A 17,966-nucleotide genomic window follows, 5' to 3' on the forward strand; every position below is an offset into this window, starting at 1 on the left:
GTGAATTGATCGAATTAGTTTAGATTGGTTCATTGATTGACTAAGTTCTGATCGAATGTTGAAGATTATTGATGATTATAGAGGGTGTAAGGGAAATCAAGGAGATGTGACTATTGCAGCAACTCTTTCGTTAGGTTCCATTGACATCCCTATGTATAGGTCGTCCCTCACGAGCTGATATCTTGCGGTATGAGTTGTAGTCCTTCGTGATTCCAGCGGATCAGGTGGAAGTACTTTGAATTTCATATATTTAAAGATGTTTTCCATCCAGGAATCCTCGATTTCTGACGGTGTCAGGTTCGAGCTCTGGATTTGGTTTTCTTAAATCGCCATCTCACATATTGCCAGTTCATCGAGAACTCCAACATTAACTGTTTTTATTTCTTTTTTTTTCTTTTTTTTGTTGCAAGCTCCTAGTATTACTGATCCTAGTAAAGCTAGGGCATCCACATGCCTTACTTTGTTCCTGGCCACATGTTTGTTGCCGACCTTACCAAAATTTTGGAGTAGCTTGTTTACGAGGTCTCTATATTGCATCATGGTGGTGTCTCTTATTTCAAACTGTCCTCCCACTTGCTTTGAAGTTAGATGAGAGTCAGTATAAAGAATAAACTCTTTGAGATCTAGTCTTTTAGTAGCTAGGAGACCTTGGAGCAATGCTTCGTACTCAGCTTGATTATTCGTTGGGTTGAAGGCTAGGATGTATGAGTTTTAGATAAAGATATTTTTCTGATGTGATTATCACAATTCCAGCTCCTCCTCCTTGTTCATTCGGAGCTCCATCCACATTTCTATACCTATGGTATATTCAAAGATGAATCATCACAACTAGGTGGAACCTCATGCTAGGGAAGTATTTTCATTTGTTCCTCATAGAATTTTAGATGAAAATCTGGATCTTCAACTACGAAATCAACTAAGAAGATTGCCACTGCTTGGCCTTTTACTGCCTTTTCTGATTAATATCCTATTATAATTCAAACAATCACAATATTCATTTACAGGTTCAAAAATGGAAGCCCCCTGATGCTGGATTTTAAAAAATCAATTTAGATGCTTCATTTAAGAAAATCAATTCTCAAGGTGGCACTGGTCTAATTGTTAGGGATTTTGCAGGTATCTGCATTGGAGTGCAAGGGGAATACTTTGATGGAGGAATGAAGAAAGGAATAGAAGTGGAGGAGTTAGAGTGTAGAGATATGATGGCACCTATTACTTTTGCAGGCATTGAGAACTACAATAAAGTTGTGTTTGAGAATGATAGTGATGTAGTCGTTAAATCAATCAATGAGCAAACTTCATGTGTTCATTGGATGAATCGGCATTTTATCTTAGATATTAAGTTTTTGTTAGGCAGATTAGAGGGAAAAAAAAACAAACTTTCGTCAAGTAATAGGTAAAAGCAGAAGTCTACACCAGCAGCCTAAATTCAGAATTAGCAGTTTTTAAGTTTTAACCCCATGACCATTGTACACAAACGAGAAAGTGCTCCAACAAAAACACCTGGATCTTTTTCTGGAGGAAACCATACGACTAGATCCAGAATATACAGCGTACAGGGTGGTGAGCCTTTGCCCGTCTTTGAACGTTTACATTGGTGCGAAATCAGCGACTTCGCTATTTTGCATTGACTAATAAGGTCATTCGTCAACTGAAAATCTAAGCACCTTTTTATCTAGATTCCACTTTGTGTTAACTAGGTTCATTTCCCATGATCTCCACGATTAAATATTCAACTAATAGTACCAGACATTTCAAAATTCGTCCCACCACCATACATGGAGTACGTGAATTGAGGCCGACCAGCAATTTGGTGCACGTCTAACTCTTTCCCAAGCAAAACTTGAAAGCAAAAGAAAGACATGGGAACGTATAGAAAATTGATGAGGCAGGGTTGAGATCAGCACTCCCATTGGACGTGCCCAAGGAGTTAGGGTCCAGGACTTGAGGAGTTGGAGCGATTCCAGGTTTTGACCACTTCTTTCCTTCCTATTTTCAAATGTTCAAATCTTCCCTTAAATCCTCCCGATCTCTCCGCCATTTCTGTCTCTCTCCCCATCCTTCCCTGTCCATTGCTTTCTTCGCTTGTCGTTTTCATTTCCGAGCCTCTTTTTTCCTCTGCTTTTAATTCTTCCAAAGCCTGTTTTTTTGATACTCAAAGAAACAAAGAAAATGAAATCTTCATCAACAGAAATCAAACGTAAGTCAGACATATATGTTTCTCCATAAAAGACATGAAACCCTAAATCTTTAACTAACGAATTATTTCCCGATTTTGTTGCAGAAAATAGCAGAAACCAGAATGGAATGTCTTCGGATACCGGAACTACAGGCGATGACGAAGTTAAATTAGAAGAACTAGGACGAGATTCAAATTTTTCTGATATTGAAATTGAAAAAAGAGAAATTGTTGTCGACGACGAAGAAGAAAAAGATCAGGAAATGAAAAATGAAATTGATTCCGCTTCAAATTCTTCTTCTGTGATTAATGGTAAAACACAAGTGATTACTGGGCCATTATCACAATTTCCAAAACCAGAAGCTCCGCCAGGATCTCACAAATCTCCACCAAATCCAGAAGAAGAAAATGGAGGTCGACTGGAAAGATCACAATCGTTATCGAACAACTTCTCGATGCCGACAATCGGGAAATTCTTTCGGGAACGAAGTAATAGTTTCTCAACTGCTATTTACAAAGGAATTTCAAGTTTGAAAGACAACAACAACAATGGTAATAATGACGGCGAGAATCCTTTATCTTCGGATGTTACTGAAATTCATCTATCAGGAATCGAAGTAATTGTTCAGAAAAACAATAACACAACTTTGAACAGAGAAATCGAATTCAAAGGAAGAATAAGTTTCTTTTCGAGATCAAACTGTAGAGATTGTGCTGCTATTAGATCATTTTTCAGAGAAAAAGGATTGAGATTTGTGGAGACCAATATTGATGTTTATCCACTAAGAGAAAAAGAATTGATCGAAAGAACCGGAAAATCTTCAGTTCCTCAGGTATTTTTTAATGAAAAACTAATCGGTGGATTAGTTTCGATTAATTCATTAAGAAATGAGACTGAATTAGAGAAGAAAGTGAAAGAACTATTAGATAAAAGATGTCCTGATAATGGTCCTTCAATTCCTGTCTATGGATTTGATGATGATCTTGGTGAAGAAAAAATGGATCAAATGATTGATATAATCAGGGTTTTGAGACAGAGATTGCCGATTCATGATCGATTAATGAGATTGAAAATCGTCAAGAATTGTTTCGCTGGTTCTGAAATGGTTGAAGCTCTGATTCAACAGCTTGATTGTGGACGAAAAAAGGTACGATTTTACTTTTTATTTACTGTTTGATTAAATATCTTGGCTTCAGAGTATCTTTGGCTTACATTTAAGTTTAAAATGACCGTTGATTTTTTGTTAAGAAGATTTGTTTTTAGCTAGGTAATTAGTCTAATTCTGATTACTCAATTATTTGTCGCATAAAGACATAGTCAGGATTCAGTATCCTCTTTCACATAAAGCGGACCACGTGGATATGGATTTAGGATTGAAATTAAGTTCGAATTTTAATTTTTGATCAAGTCAAGAGATTGCCACATCTATTTTAATTTTTGAAATTTAAACCATTAAAATCAAAAAAGATATCTAAACTAAGATAAGTTTAATGTTGGGTATTCTTCCTTTGGAAGAATGAGTGCGACACCAAACCGCTAGTAGTTTCTCAGTTACAGTAAACCATGAGTAACAAGAATTATATTTTCATTGTTCGTACTTTGGAGTTATTTATGACCTGCAAATCTTCCGGCCAATGTTTTCTTGATCCCGGTAAATCTTGTGAAAATTATCTTTTATGCAATGAATTTCAGTTTATAAAACTTGCTCGACAACTCTCGGTCTCGGCCTTGGTAATAGAAAAAACATTAATGTTTGCTTTCCAAAAAAAAATTAATAAATTAGAAGACAATTGTACTTGATTAAAATGTGTGGTGTGATGTTATCGGATTTGGGAATGTGGTGTATTCCTTTAAGCCTTTGACTATATCATCTTGAAGTCCCTATTGATGTGATATATCCCCTTGAGAGTTGAGACTTTTGTGAATGGGTGTGGATCAAATGAGCCCTAGTCTTAGTGAGTTAAAACTTTTGTTAATAGGATGGTTTCTTTTGATTCCAACTTGTTGAAGTAAACAAAAAAAAATTCTTAAACTTGCTTTTCAACGACTGTTTCCATTCATTTTAGGGAAATCATTTGTTATACATATTTAGATTGATATTTAAAGCCTAAAAATAAGAATTGGATTTTTAACTACATTTTTGAGATCTTAATGAACAATGCATAGAACAAAACAATGGCAATGAAGTTTTAGAATAACAATAAAGAACCTACAAGTGACTAATGAAGTAATTGACATGTGGGTTGAGACAAATTTGTAGTCAATTCTTGAGCTCAAGAACACGCAAAGATTACAAAGCTCAAGTCAAACATAGGCCCAAAGTGTAAAATTCGCACAAATCGGCTATATCATGTCCAAAATTAGCATAAACATACATTATGGTTCCATGTACTGCATGATAGTTAAGAAACTTTACTTCATTTGTTGTATTTGACACACTTTATCCAAACAGTGATATCTCCTTGAATACTAAACTAGATTATATATTATGACATAAGTTATAGACAATTCTCTAAAACTTTATGATTTAACATAAAACTACTTAACTGACCAAAAAAGAGATTAAAGTTTCGTATTGAAAAACAAACATATGTCTTAAATTTCTACGACCAAAACATGAATATCTTTAAAATGTTTAATAACTGGTTTGAAGTTTGGACAAAAAACTTGGCCTCAACATAAGGGTGTACAAAACTTCAAAAAAGTAGGGTCCGCCTCCATACTTTTCTTGAACGTTCGCCATCTTTTCATTCATCTTTCTTGATCTGAAGAACATTTTGAATAATTGTTCAGCGTATTGTTCAACAAATTCATGAAAATCTTAGAAACAAGCTGGAAGACCAAAAAACAAAAAAAGTGAATGAAAGGTGACGATTTAGAAGGAGCTGTTACATCCATTAACAATAGTCTCAAGAGGATACATCACATTCAAATCCAATAACAATCACAATTTAGGCATTAAGTACACCCTTTGTCAAACTCAACTAGCTAAGACTTCTTTTGTTTTCAAGTGATAAATAACTAATAAACAGATGTTTACGTAACGGCATGTACTTGGCAGGATTCATTTTCTAGACTCCGGTTAAAGTATCAGAGGCCGTGCTAGAATTTTCATCTCTCAGGTGGGGGAAAAGTAAGAATAATGCATGAAGTGTACTTAGAAAAACCGAAATAACTCTTAGGAATGTTAAAACCGCAAAACTTTCTGAAGTCAAAAAAATATTCTTGTTTAATTTATATGACATAATGCAAACTCATTCTACATCTTGTTAATCACCAAAATGAAGCCGTAAGATATAATAGCTCATTGCAGATATTGATACACTAAAGTAGGCACAAACAGGCTGATGAAAAAGTGATAACTTTCCTGTGAATGTAGGCTGTTGAAATTGGGAAGGAGCTGGCCAGGAAGCACTTCATTCATCATGTATTTGGGTAAGAACTCAAACTTAACTTAAGAAAAACTTCGTTCTGACCGTAAAGCTATGTTTTATCTTGCTCATATGGAATTTTTAAATGCCTGTCATCTAAAATTCACAACAGATCCTCAACACAACCTGTGAACCTGATGCTATGCTTTAATTTGGTTGTTTTCTTAACTAATGCCAGGCAGAATGATTTTGAAGATGGAAATCATTTTTATCGGTTTCTTGAGCATGAGGAGTTCATCCCCAAATCCTTTAATTTTAGAGGATCTACAAACGATTGTGAGCCAAAGACTGCCATTGAAGTGGGTGATAAGCTCACTAAGTTAATGTTTGCCATTCTTGAATCATATGCATCTGAAGACAGGCGTCACTTGGATTATACAGGCATCAGGAACAGTGAGGAATTCCGAAGGTATGCCTTAAAACTTAAAAAGAAAACATCAAGAGATTAATTAGATACCATGAATCCTCGATGCAAATAGAGCAAGCTATAGAGATAGCAATCCTTCGCACATAATTGCAAATAGCATGTTATGGCACATAATATGTTGAACCATTTTGTTGTGCAACTTTTCAGCTGCCATATCTTTCAATATGAAACTATGGTACTAAAAAATGCACCAATTTTGGATAGTCCAGGGGATCTCTGCATCATTAAATTGTTCATCATTTTGCTTTTTTTGTTGGAATTTACTCAATAAATGATATATGATTTTGCATGACCGCAGATACGTAAATTTGACAAAAGATCTGCAGCGTGTCGACATCTTAAAGCTCACTAACGATGAGAAATTGACACTTTTCATGAACCTATACAACAGCATGGTAATTCATGCAGTAGCAAGAGTTGGTTGTCCAGAAGGAGTTATTGACAGAAAAGCCTTTTATGGTGATTTTCAGTACATAATTGGAGGCTATCCCTATTCTCTTAATATCATCAAGAATGGAATCCTCCGATCTAATAGAAGACAACCTCTCTCTTGGACCAAACCCTTTGGTGCTGGAGATAAGCGTTTAGAGGTAGAACAAATCTCATTTCTCCATACTAGGTTGATTCAATATTTCTTAAGCACATCTAAACAAGACATATGAGTCAAAATTAATCTCAACTGAAATGCATCTGAAACAGAAAACTTATTTATAATTACAACTTGTTGGAAATTTTTAGGTGGCTCTTCCATCAGTCAACCCTTTAATTCATTTTGGGTTATGCAATGGAACACGGTCGAGTCCTAAGGTAAGATTTTTCTCCGGTCAAATAATTGAAGCAGAGTTAAGATCAGCAGCTAGGGAGTTCTTTCTAGGGGATGCATTAGTGGTTGATGTCGAGAAAAGGACCGTATATCTCTCGGGAATCATCAAGTGGTAGGTAATCAGCCCTGTTTTCCACTTTCTATGTTTCAAAGCTAACTTTTCATTGGTTTCTGATTCTATCCTAAGCAGTCTCAAGATTTAACTTCTGTTATCTTGTTCATTTGCAGGTTCCTTGTGGATTTTGGGCAGGAGAGAGACTTGCTAAAATGGGTGATTGAGTATTTGGATCCAACTAAAGCCGGACCTTTGGCACATCTCTTAAACGATGAAGGTCCGATTAGTATTGTTTACCTCAGATACGACTGGTCACTCAATACTTAAAACTTATGATACAATATCATCATTAGGCACCAAGCCTTATGTTATACACATTCATACAGGAAAAAGAAAGTTTTGTAAAAGGATATACATCAACAATTTTGAACAAGTGTAAATATACAGACAGTTTGTGAATCTGTGATATTGTTTGGTATGTTGACATTCATATCGCATCACACCCGCACGCATAAAGGTGCTTTTTTAGCTCAAGTAGGAGAAGATATCAAGAGATGTTGTTATAATATGTATACTTGTTTCACCATATTTAAAGCTGAGGGATATTTTGAGACGAAGGACATCTCTTACTGAGACGCACAAGTTAGTGGCTGAATTCAAATTCGACGTATGTACTAAGAAATGAGAGGGGAATAATTCTTTACTCAAACTATGTATGCTAAGATGATATTGGTTGATTATTGCAGTATTGTGGTAATCACTAATCATTGAAGTTACCAATAGATAATTTTCTTTGTTTTCATGTTTGTGATGACACTTCTTAATTTCCTAATTCACATAGATTCTCAGTAATACAAAAGAAAAGCAATTTTGGTGATTTAATCTTCCCGCTTTAAATATTCCAGCACCTCCTGCAATCCTTCTTGAAGCAGTACCTTTCTTGCCAGGACAGTATATGTCAAGTGGTAGCCTCTTTGGTTGGATAACATATGAAGTTCAAAAGTTGGCCACGGGATGCAGTAAAGTTAGTTAGATTTTTTTCTTTTTTCTTTTAATCGGTAAAGAATTTGGTGCTGGCGAGTTTCGAACTCAGATTACTGGTATCATCACCCAGTGACTTTACCACTGTACTACAGTGGCCCCGGCAAAGTCAGATGAGGATACTGCTGACTCTGACAGCAGTAGGTATCCAAGGTTACTGTCACAAACTCACAATTTTAGCGATACTGCTGACAAGAGAAGATATACAAGGTCTCCCCAAAAATAATTTAACTACTCGTATTTGTTTTACCCCCAAGTTCACTGCCAGAAATGGTGAGTGAACAAAAGAGTACAAAAAATCCTCCTGCCTCGCCTAAGGTGAAGCAAGCTGTAAATCAAATGACTGATCATACATACCAGGTGCTTATCCTCAAAGCCTCAATTTCAACTACACCAAGTGACTAAAGGCCAATCAGCTTGTGTAATGTATCATCTCGACGCTCTTAGCCAAGATACTATATGGGCGTACTGAAGATTAATATATCTTTTGTTTTTAAACTGTGGGAGTAAATATTTCCGATATCATGATCTTCTTCAAGCTCCCTCTATGACACAAGGTTCATGGATATGCCAAAGCAACACAAGTGGTACAGAGATGGTAGGGGATACCAAATCAGCACTGTTCTATTTCCACATCGGAGAAAAATCAACAGAAGTGTCAACTTGTTTCTCAACTTATCCATCCAATTGCCAATACCAATACATGGAATGTCTCTCTTCTACGACAGTTTTTCAACTTTCAGCAATTAGAAGCAATTCTATTGTTTCCTCTCACTGCGACTCAACAAGATCCTGTGGTTTGCTCCCTCACTGCTGAGGTACTGGTTCAAGTTGCCATTTAGACTCCAAATATTTCTATCTACGGAAAGATGCCATTTAGACTCCAAATATTTCTATCTACGGAAAATCATGCACTAAGCTGTTTAAGTGAAAACAAGAATTCAACACCAACTCTTTTAACATATGTCAACTGCAATATGCAACGGTTGTCATCCAGAGGATCCTACTCGGTGTTTCATTGAAACTTTGCTAGAACAATGCACCACTCTACCATACCACAGAGGATTATTTCACGGCATAATGGCAGCACTAGGTTCTGTATAACCAACCATTCTCTTATTTTTTTATAGGCTATTTGGAAAACAAGATTTCAAACTGTTAGTTTGATCATATACATGTCAATATTCTTAACATTGTTCATTACGGCAAATAGGGCACACAACTGCGTCTGCAGTTGTAAGGAGACTCTCTCCCAATGTAATGTGGCATACTGTGCTTTAACTTACCTACCTACTTTCATGCTTAAATCAATACATTCAGAAGCTGCACAAATTGCTGGGTATTAAAACAGCCGGTCACTGGAAATTTTAGATTACAAATCAAAACAGTACTGGTTCTGTGACACCAATAAAAAGATGACAAAATTGATTCCACCACAACTTTGCATGTGGTAGAAAAGAAATCTGTAAACGACCTTAGTTCAGAAATGAATACATCAAGCAATTTTAATCTGTCCTTTTTTCTTCTTTGAACCATCTTGACTTTTCTTTGAACCTTTGTTTTTCTTCTTCTGCCTCTTGTATTCTACACGCACTCGTAGTGAGGAATTCGTGCGATTTACATCTTTCCTCAGTTTCTCATTTTCTGTGATGTCTTGGAGCACATTAAAATACTGGGATAGTTTACTGTTCGTATCTTCTTCGTCTATGAGATTTTCTACATGTTGAATTGGCTGAAGGCTGGTACTTCCTGATATAGAAGATTCACTTAGCTTCCTCCTTTTACGACTAGCTGTCCCGAGAGTACCCTTAGGGTTGAAAGATTCATGCTCGATCGACAAGTCTTTAAAAGCTTGTTGAGGGGTGGTGGTGTAGAGATAAACTTGATTTGGATCAGCAGACAAGCTTGAAATGCTGGATCCCGCTGTTGATATTTTAGGATGGTAATGATTGCTTAATAGACTTAGATCCCAGAGAACAGAAGCGAGCGCACCACTTTGGTTCGGGTCCGATGCATATGGCTGAAATTTCTGCAGACAAAAAAAATAACAGAAACAGCTTTATATCCTATAGTTCGAGTTCTATATAATATAAGATGATCAATACATTATATGAAATTTTAACTTGTATATACATATAGGATATTCCCCCACAGCTCCTTGTGTACATGGTGAAAGATCAAATGGTTTTTTTTCCTTCCAATTTTGATTAAATTGATCTACTTACTAGCATAAAGTTGCTTGAAATTACCGCAAAAATTGAGAATGATTAAACAATTCTCTTTAGACCATAAAATAATAATATGGGTTGTTGGTCAGTAAATATATTAGAAAAAGAAAAAGTAATACCTGGTCAGTAAAATCTAAGAACGATTTCAGTGGTCCATAAAATAACGTGCCTGACTTAGTTTAATCAAAAGTAAATTGTCCATAAAATAAGTCCCTGACTTTGCTAAATCAAATCTTTAAGTTGTAAAAGTAGAATGTTTGAAGAGAAGACTGAAAGTAAAAAGCTTACCGCAACTGAACCTGAAAGGGAACCACCACCAGCGTCATTCTCTAACAGATTCCGACATTTGATATTCTTTAGAAGTAGATCCCTCAGTGTGACTAAAGCTATAAACAGTTATGAGAAGTTAAATGATAATTAATCGTATAAGAGATTAGAAAAAGAAACACCCAACATATGCATGTTGTGTTCAATTGACAGGCAAAATATACCTGCCATGGCCTGTGCAGATCCACAGCCTAAAGAGAATGACGCGAGCCGTTTTATGAATGCAGCTGCCCTTTGCATATCGTGTTGTCGTCCTTCACATAACATCGTCTTCATAGCCTCGGCCAGCACTTCTCCCTGATCTCTGCTTAAACAGTATATATGCATTGGTTATTTTGATGGTATGATATGGGCATTCCGGACCACCAGTCTTTAAAATAATAGATTTCACAATGCCAGCCATTGGGACTCATTGATTAAGTATATACTAGAGATAAAGAAGAATAGGAATCAGAGCTCAGAACCTTTCGGTAGAAAATTAAGGTATCTGGTACGAAAGATTTATTCACCACAATAATGGAGTAAAGAAGATGCTGAAAAACTTTTAAAAGGTTCAACAGGGTGACCTAGGCCCATATCAAATTGTTAAAAAAAAAAAACTGATAGAGCCCTTAATGGTTATTTCGTGACAAGGCGGAGTTCGGAATACCAACCTGTCTGATCTGTACTCAAGCATCAGGTTGTAAAGCTGAATAAAGAACTCATGCAGATCGACGTTTAAAGCATCTAAATTGCTTCTCATCACTTTAAAGGCCACAATGCAACATCGGAGACGTTCAGAAACAGTTAAACCATTTTCGTAAGTGGAGTCTAGGTCGGTACCACCACTGGCAAGTTTTTTGAGGGAATTCATAAGATCACCCATATAATCTAAGTCGATAAGATGAGAGAACTTCCCCAACCCATTCAAGCACGGAGCAAGTAACGGGTATTCCCCAAATCCACCAAATGAAGAACGTGTACTCGTAGCAGTCCTGAAAGAAACAGAGCAAATTAAGAGACCACACTAAGAGACAAGAAAAAAGAAAGAATGAGGATGACTCCACTGCATGCTGACATTATATAGACATGTTCTGCTATACGGGTCTATACAATGAGAAGAGTCTGGAGCTCTCACAGTTCAGCGCAGGACCCCATCAACATTCCTCTCCTACAACAATGTTGCAATCTAGACTTCTAATAAAATCAGAGAAAAGCATAAAGCGAGAACATTTCAGCAAAACACGTGTTTGTGGGATTGTGGGAGGCAGAAATCTGAAAAATGGCAAGCATATACCTGGTTGAACTTGTCTCTGTGGTATGCTTCAAGATGCGAAAGTATGTTTGAAATACGGCAGTAAGAGTATCTGATTGCATTCTTCTTCGCTCCATCACATCTGGAGCAAAGGTCACAGCTTTCAAATCGGCATCAACCTGGGAGAAACAACCAAAACCTTGTTATTGAATAAGATGGATGGATTTCGACATAAGTAAAAGGATGGTTGTCGTAGATGAAAGAACCTCATCTCTAGTCTTTGTCTTCAAATCTTGCCTGCTTCTCTTTTTGTTGTTCTCTTTTTGTGGTTTGTTCGACTCTTCAGCTTTTTTCATTCTCCTTTTTTCTTTTTTACCAATCTTTTTCTCTCCCTTTGACATATCAGCCTTCCCAATATCCTCAGAAAAAGCTAATGAAAGAAAAATCTGAACAAATGTGCAGAGGTAACAAATATATATTAGTTTAAGAGTAAGTCAAATGGCCAAAAAGAGAGACTAGTTTAAGCATAAGTCAAATGGCCAAAAACAGGAGATTTGAAGTGCCAAGGAAATTGATTTTTCTTCTTTTCAGTCTATGTTACTTAAAAAACTTATCATTATTTTCCAACTTCGTTTAGCCCCAGAGCCCCGCAAATAGTCAGATGATCTGAATGTCTTGCAGCATTTCTTAGTAGTGTGCCTTTCAATTTATTCATTATTTACCTCAAGTTAATAAATTGCTTTGTCATTGCACTGTTTTTCAGATTCCATGAAGTAACATAACTTGGTTGCCGTCCAAAACAGTGTGGTCACAATCGGAAATAGCTCAAATGCAGGCTTAATCATTTGAAAAATTAGGCTGGGAAGGAGCAAGAACAATTCAACATCTAGAAGAGTGACAGACAAACCAAATAACAAGAACACATCGAAAGTAACTGAAACTTGACAAAATCAAAGAAAAGAATAGTGCAGTTAATAATCGTTGCCATTCGCCTCAGGTTAATTAGGCTAATAACAGACCAGTCAATATCATGTTATGCAATAGATATTTAATCAACTAGGGCGAGTTGAGCAGAAAATCCATGTATCGTTATCCACAACTACATGTGTTTTTTTATGAGTAACCCAAATTGTTATTGCAGCTGCATTTTGGATAAAACACCAATTCGCTTAAAAGGCCGAGCAAAAAGATATGTTTGAAGGAAGCACATCTATAGGAAGAAGATAATATTATACCTCAATGGTATCAGGATGCAGCCGACACTCGTGCAATTTTACAAGATTTGCAACCAAATGAACAGCCTCAACAGTTGCTTCACCACCATGTTTCCCCTCGTTAAGAAATAGTGATTTTATAGCTGTACAGCAAAGTTTCCTGTGACCAATTGAAGCATCTTCATAAAAATAAACCCTACTCAGGACGATTACCTCCTAAACTGTACATGACAACTGAGCAACGACAATTGGAAAGAGAGACATAAATCTCAAGTGAAGCCTAAATGTAACCTTATGACATCGTCTGGGGAGCTCATGTTATTGACGACAGCAGTTAGCAAATTCTCGCGGAAATTGAAATGAGGAACTGCGTCCAGCAAAGAACACATGCAACGTACAGCAACATGTTTGAAGGATGATTGCTTCTGTAAGACTATTAGTCTCTGAAGGTACACCTACCGAATATAAGTAAGAAAAATTAGTTATAAGACCTAGCTTATTAAAATATAATACATCATAAAAATCCAGCAGGAAAAAACCTGAACATGTTGAGCAGTACATATAGAATAGCAGATCACATAGAACATATGATTGGAAGTAACTATAAATGACTATCCGTTAAGAAATTCATTGCCGTTTGAAAGTATGGTCAAGGTTAAAATCCATAAAACAAGATCGCAGAGGCCTGTAGGTGTTAAACTTTGCTGTTTCTCCACAGACTCAGCAGAGGAGCAAACGTCTCAGCCAACCTGCCTCACACCAAAACTGAAATGGCAGGACCCTAAACTCCCTTCTAGTGAATGTAGTCGAGATTTAAACAGCTACTAATATGATTTTAAAATTCCTTCCATAATTATTAGACCTTTATAATACTAATCGTGCATGTTGACATGGGCAATCATAAAAAGTGTATCACCAGGTTTTGGACCTCACTTGAAATCAATGAATAAGTGAAAAGAATAACTTACTACGTAACCAAACTAGATTTTTGGGAATGAATGAGATTGAGAATCTTTCACTCACTAATGTAACCAAACTGGTTGATGTCATGACATATTTCTTACTGGGAAAAAGTCATGCCATAATAAAACTCAAACCTTATAAGAGGTCAACAGTGTGGACTCATAGAATCGCATTTTCTTTATTTCCTTCGAAACATTCATCTCCAGCTCCTTTTCGGTGGGAAGTCTGATCCGATAACTGTTGCATGCGGTGAAAGAAGAGTCAAATTAAAAATACCATAAGTTACCCCACATCAAGAGTACTGAACTGATATAATGTGGTCAAGCATGAAAAATACCCAGGAATGATATCTTTGAAAACAGCCAGTAAGGAGAGGAGCCCAAGCTTAACGATATCTTGATTTTCATCCTTGGAAAGCTGCACCATCTCTTTTAAGGATCTAATATTTGACTCTGGATCAGTAAACAGTGCCGTTCCCAATTCTGCTAGTTTAATCTTCTTATTTGTATAAACTTCTTTAGCTGAAAGTTCTTCTTTCACCTCAGCCTAAAGACAGAAAAATATCATTAAGAGATGAAAGAGCTGCTAAAGCTGTAGTCAAATTATAGTAACTAAAAAATAATTGTACATCAAATTAGGATAATTATAATGTACAGAAAAAGAGGAGAACACTGTATTCGTACCTAATAACTTAATCTACAGTAAAAAGAGGAAGAAAATGTAAAACAGTTCGAGACCTTGAGGAATCAGTAATCAGGGGAAGTATAGGCCTAACTGATAAATCAATGTTCATTTATGTCCAACTGACAAGCGATTTAGGAAAGAACAAACATAAGGCCTGAGAAATACGATTCAGTTCCTACAAATATGATTTCTTTGTCATTAGCCAGGGACTTCACATCAAGCATGAGCATTCAGTAATGAAAAAATCTTCAACAGATCTAAAGAGGACTTCAGAAAAAAATCTGTAACAAAAAGAAAATACCAGTGCTTGAGCTTTAGGGTCAACTTCCACTTCCACCTCATCTGCATTAACTATCTCCTTTCCTTGCTGCTTCTTTGCCTCTTTTCTAGTCTTCTTCATCTTTGCTCTCCTTTCTGGCTTTGTAAGCTTTACGACACTTATATTCGCTCCATCTTCATTATCATCCGCTGAACCTTCTTCATCTTCCTTTGTTGCATTTGCAGGTCTCTTAGCTTCCTTGGAAGCTGCATTATTACCTATATATCAGTAAACACATCCCAGAGAGCGAGACAGATAACAAAATAACAATACTCACCTGTCCTGTACACTAATTTTCCATCCAGGGTTTTAGTAGGAAGGGCATCTTCACGATCTACTTCAAGCTTATTTTCTTCCGTCTGTTTTACCAACATTCTTCGTTTATGATCCCTCTCGAACCGATCCTCGACATCATCCTCTTTCTTTTTATCCTCTTTCTTTTCAGCCACTTTGTTTTTATAGTTTGCCCCAACAACGCTAGCAAAACAAATAAAAATCTGGAATCAGATAAATTCTCAACAGAAGTAAACCTAGAAACTAATATTGAACTAAAGTTTAAACTTAATCATATAAGCTGCTATCTAAAACCTAAACTCTATGAAATTATTCAAAATCAATGTAAACAGTAAACGAAACAAAGGAGGTTCAGAAAATGTACTCGTCCAGATCTTTCTTATTTATGGATTTAATAAACTTAGCACCCCATGGATTTTCTTGGAAATATGATACATCCTCGTCTGTGACATGGACCTCGTCGTCTGGTATTTCCACCACCTGAGGAGGAGGGATAAAACCTTGTTTTTTCCCAATCTTTTTCCCCATTGAAACACGCTTAATTGAGAATTCAAAACTACAAACAAACACAAAGAATCAAAATGCAAAGTTAGTAGAAGATAAAACTATTGCCGAGAGAAGACGAGGAAGAAAGAGACGTACCTGTTAGACGTTCGATGGAGGAGGAATAGGGAGACAGTTGATGAAGGTAACGAAACCTCTCTTCAATTCTGGATTATTAGGTTTAGCCGTTTAGGGTTTAAGTGTCTGCAAGTACTCGGCGATTTTTCTTTCGGCTTAAATGTCTAAAACCCTTTTCAAGTTTGACTCTTGAATCTTCTTGACTATCTAATGCTGTGCGAGGCGCCAGCATTTGCTAAAGAGTGGTGCACTGGTGCTAGACAAACACACACCAAGAACGCTACAAACCTTGTTTGGACAATGGATAATCCTTTTGGGCCAAATAATAGATCCCACATAGAAATGTCTAAAACCCTTTTCAAGTTTGACTCTTGAATCTTCTTGACTATCTAATGATGTGCGAGGCGCCAGCATTTGCTAAGAGCAAGTCTTATGGTGGAAGAATTCCATCTTCCATGCCACCTTAACATTTGGAATTGTTCATGGAAGCTCAAGGCTTACGATGGAATCACAAAAATGCCGAAAAGAATAGCGTTTGATGCGACCCACCGACCATTAAAATAACAGTAGAGTGTTTCAAGGTAACAAAGATAAAAAAAAAAGAGTAAACGCCCTTGAGATAAATATTATTTTATTTTTTTAAAACTTCAATGGACCCATTGACTATTGACGTGGTCAAACACGTATATAAACTTTGTTTTATGTAAACTACTTTAGCCAATAAGAATTGGACATGTATGTAGCCATAAAACTACGGAAGTTGTTTTGGTTTTTCATCTGCGCTATTCGTTTTAGCGTTTTTAAGCGCTATCTAGATTCGAGCTGAGCGCTATTTTGATTAGCGCTACACTTGGATTCCATGTTTTGTTCCACAAAATCATGGAAGGTGGCTTGGAAAAAGTGTGGAACACCCCTATTTGGAAGCTGAAAAGGTGAGGGTTCCGAAATATACTTCGGGCTAAAAATTTTCCTACCTATAAGTCCTTTCTCCGAAAGTGATTGTCTATGGACTGAGTCGAGACAATACAACTAATCGGTTCACACTTCATGTGATCGTATATGGATACGAGATCGAGACAATACAACAACGAAGTATGTTTACTTGATATAAAGGTTCGGACTTAACCAAACACAATAGGATTACTTATCAAGTAAATAGGAATTAACGTTTGTGTAATTTACTTTAATTATAATAAAACAATTATAATGCGGAAAATAAAAGTAAATGACACAGCAAGATTTTGTAAACGAGGAAACTGCAAATGCAGAAAAACCCCGGGACCTAGTCCAGAATTGAATACTCTCAGGATTAAGCCGCTACACAGAATTACACCTAGCTTCGTATAGTTGAGACCAAGTACCTAACTCTATAGTATACCTAGTTCTGTCTGTATTTCCACGCCTCCGACTTGTGAATAAGTCATGTACTTGGAAAAATCCCTTTGGTGCGTATTCCAAACAGTAAAGGAACAAGAAATTTGTTTGGTATCAACTCTATAACAAGTGATATGAGTCAGACAAAGGCTCTTCCGTTTATCTCAACATAAACTCCTTCGTCGGGTCTAGATCTATCTTATGTTCAATCACCCAAAGGTAATCGGTTAAGATTAAACCAACAACACCTTTAATCCGAAGAATCGTGTTGATGCCGATCTACTCAATTAATCAATCCAATCTACCACAAGGATAAACCGGTTAATAATTGGATCCTCTTTTCCCAAACAAGTATTGTGCACACCAAAGATTATAAAACCCAAGTCAGATCTTCAATATCTTCTTTGTCTTCAAATCTTCTTAAATCTTCAATAAACACCTGCACACAATCACTTGAATCTCTTGTGATCAATCACGCACAGAACGAAGTCTGTTAACAATGGATTATCACAAGATCATCTTTAGAACTAACAACAGTCTAAAGATCCATGTCGAAACTTTGAACTAGTTTGAGTGAATCTTATATCATAAGAGAAGATTCTTAAGAATAAACAAACTAGGTGCAATCAGATTTCAACCACCGTGTTTGAGGGTGAAAACGATTTATGCTGATTTTGGTAATTTCGGGTGTGTGGGTAAGAAACGAGTTTAAACCCTAAACAATGCACTGCAAGGGAGTACTTTAGATTCG

The 17,966-nt window shown here is 36.4% G+C and overlaps 2 protein-coding genes across 3 annotated transcripts; one reads left to right on the forward strand and one right to left on the reverse strand.

The window, feature by feature from the left end:
• The first annotated feature begins 1,112 nt into the window (after positions 1-1,112).
• On the forward strand, positions 1,113-7,725 carry LOC113303249. Of its 2 annotated transcripts, none has more exons than XM_026552278.1 (7): positions 1,113-2,200; positions 2,285-3,327; positions 5,560-5,615; positions 5,790-6,020; positions 6,337-6,628; positions 6,777-6,977; positions 7,090-7,230. In XM_026552278.1, the coding sequence occupies exons 1-6, from the start codon at positions 2,173-2,175 to the stop codon at positions 6,975-6,977; spliced, it is 1,851 nt and encodes a 616-aa protein (XP_026408063.1). In that variant the 5' UTR covers positions 1,113-2,172; the 3' UTR covers positions 7,090-7,230. The 2 variants fall into 2 exon arrangements, with proteins under 2 accessions (XP_026408063.1, XP_026408062.1); XM_026552277.1 differs by having other exon boundaries at positions 1,115-2,200; positions 6,777-6,973; positions 7,090-7,725.
• A 1,568-nt stretch (positions 7,726-9,293) lies between these two features.
• LOC113303250 (nucleolar complex protein 3 homolog) lies at positions 9,294-16,009 on the reverse strand. Its single transcript, XM_026552280.1, has 14 exons — positions 15,863-16,009; positions 15,585-15,776; positions 15,204-15,403; positions 14,909-15,132; positions 14,261-14,469; positions 14,058-14,160; positions 13,252-13,415; positions 12,982-13,120; positions 12,013-12,192; positions 11,789-11,925; positions 11,166-11,486; positions 10,677-10,816; positions 10,474-10,571; positions 9,294-9,986 (listed from the first exon to the last, which is right to left on the reverse strand). The coding sequence occupies exons 2-14, from the start codon at positions 15,746-15,748 to the stop codon at positions 9,453-9,455; spliced, it is 2,613 nt and encodes an 870-aa protein (XP_026408065.1). The 5' UTR covers positions 15,749-15,776; positions 15,863-16,009; the 3' UTR covers positions 9,294-9,452.
• Positions 16,010-17,966: the final 1,957 nt, after the last annotated feature.

This window comes from Papaver somniferum, chromosome 8, assembly GCF_003573695.1.
Source record: "Papaver somniferum cultivar HN1 chromosome 8, ASM357369v1, whole genome shotgun sequence".
NCBI classification, from domain to species: Eukaryota; Viridiplantae; Streptophyta; class Magnoliopsida; order Ranunculales; family Papaveraceae; genus Papaver; species Papaver somniferum.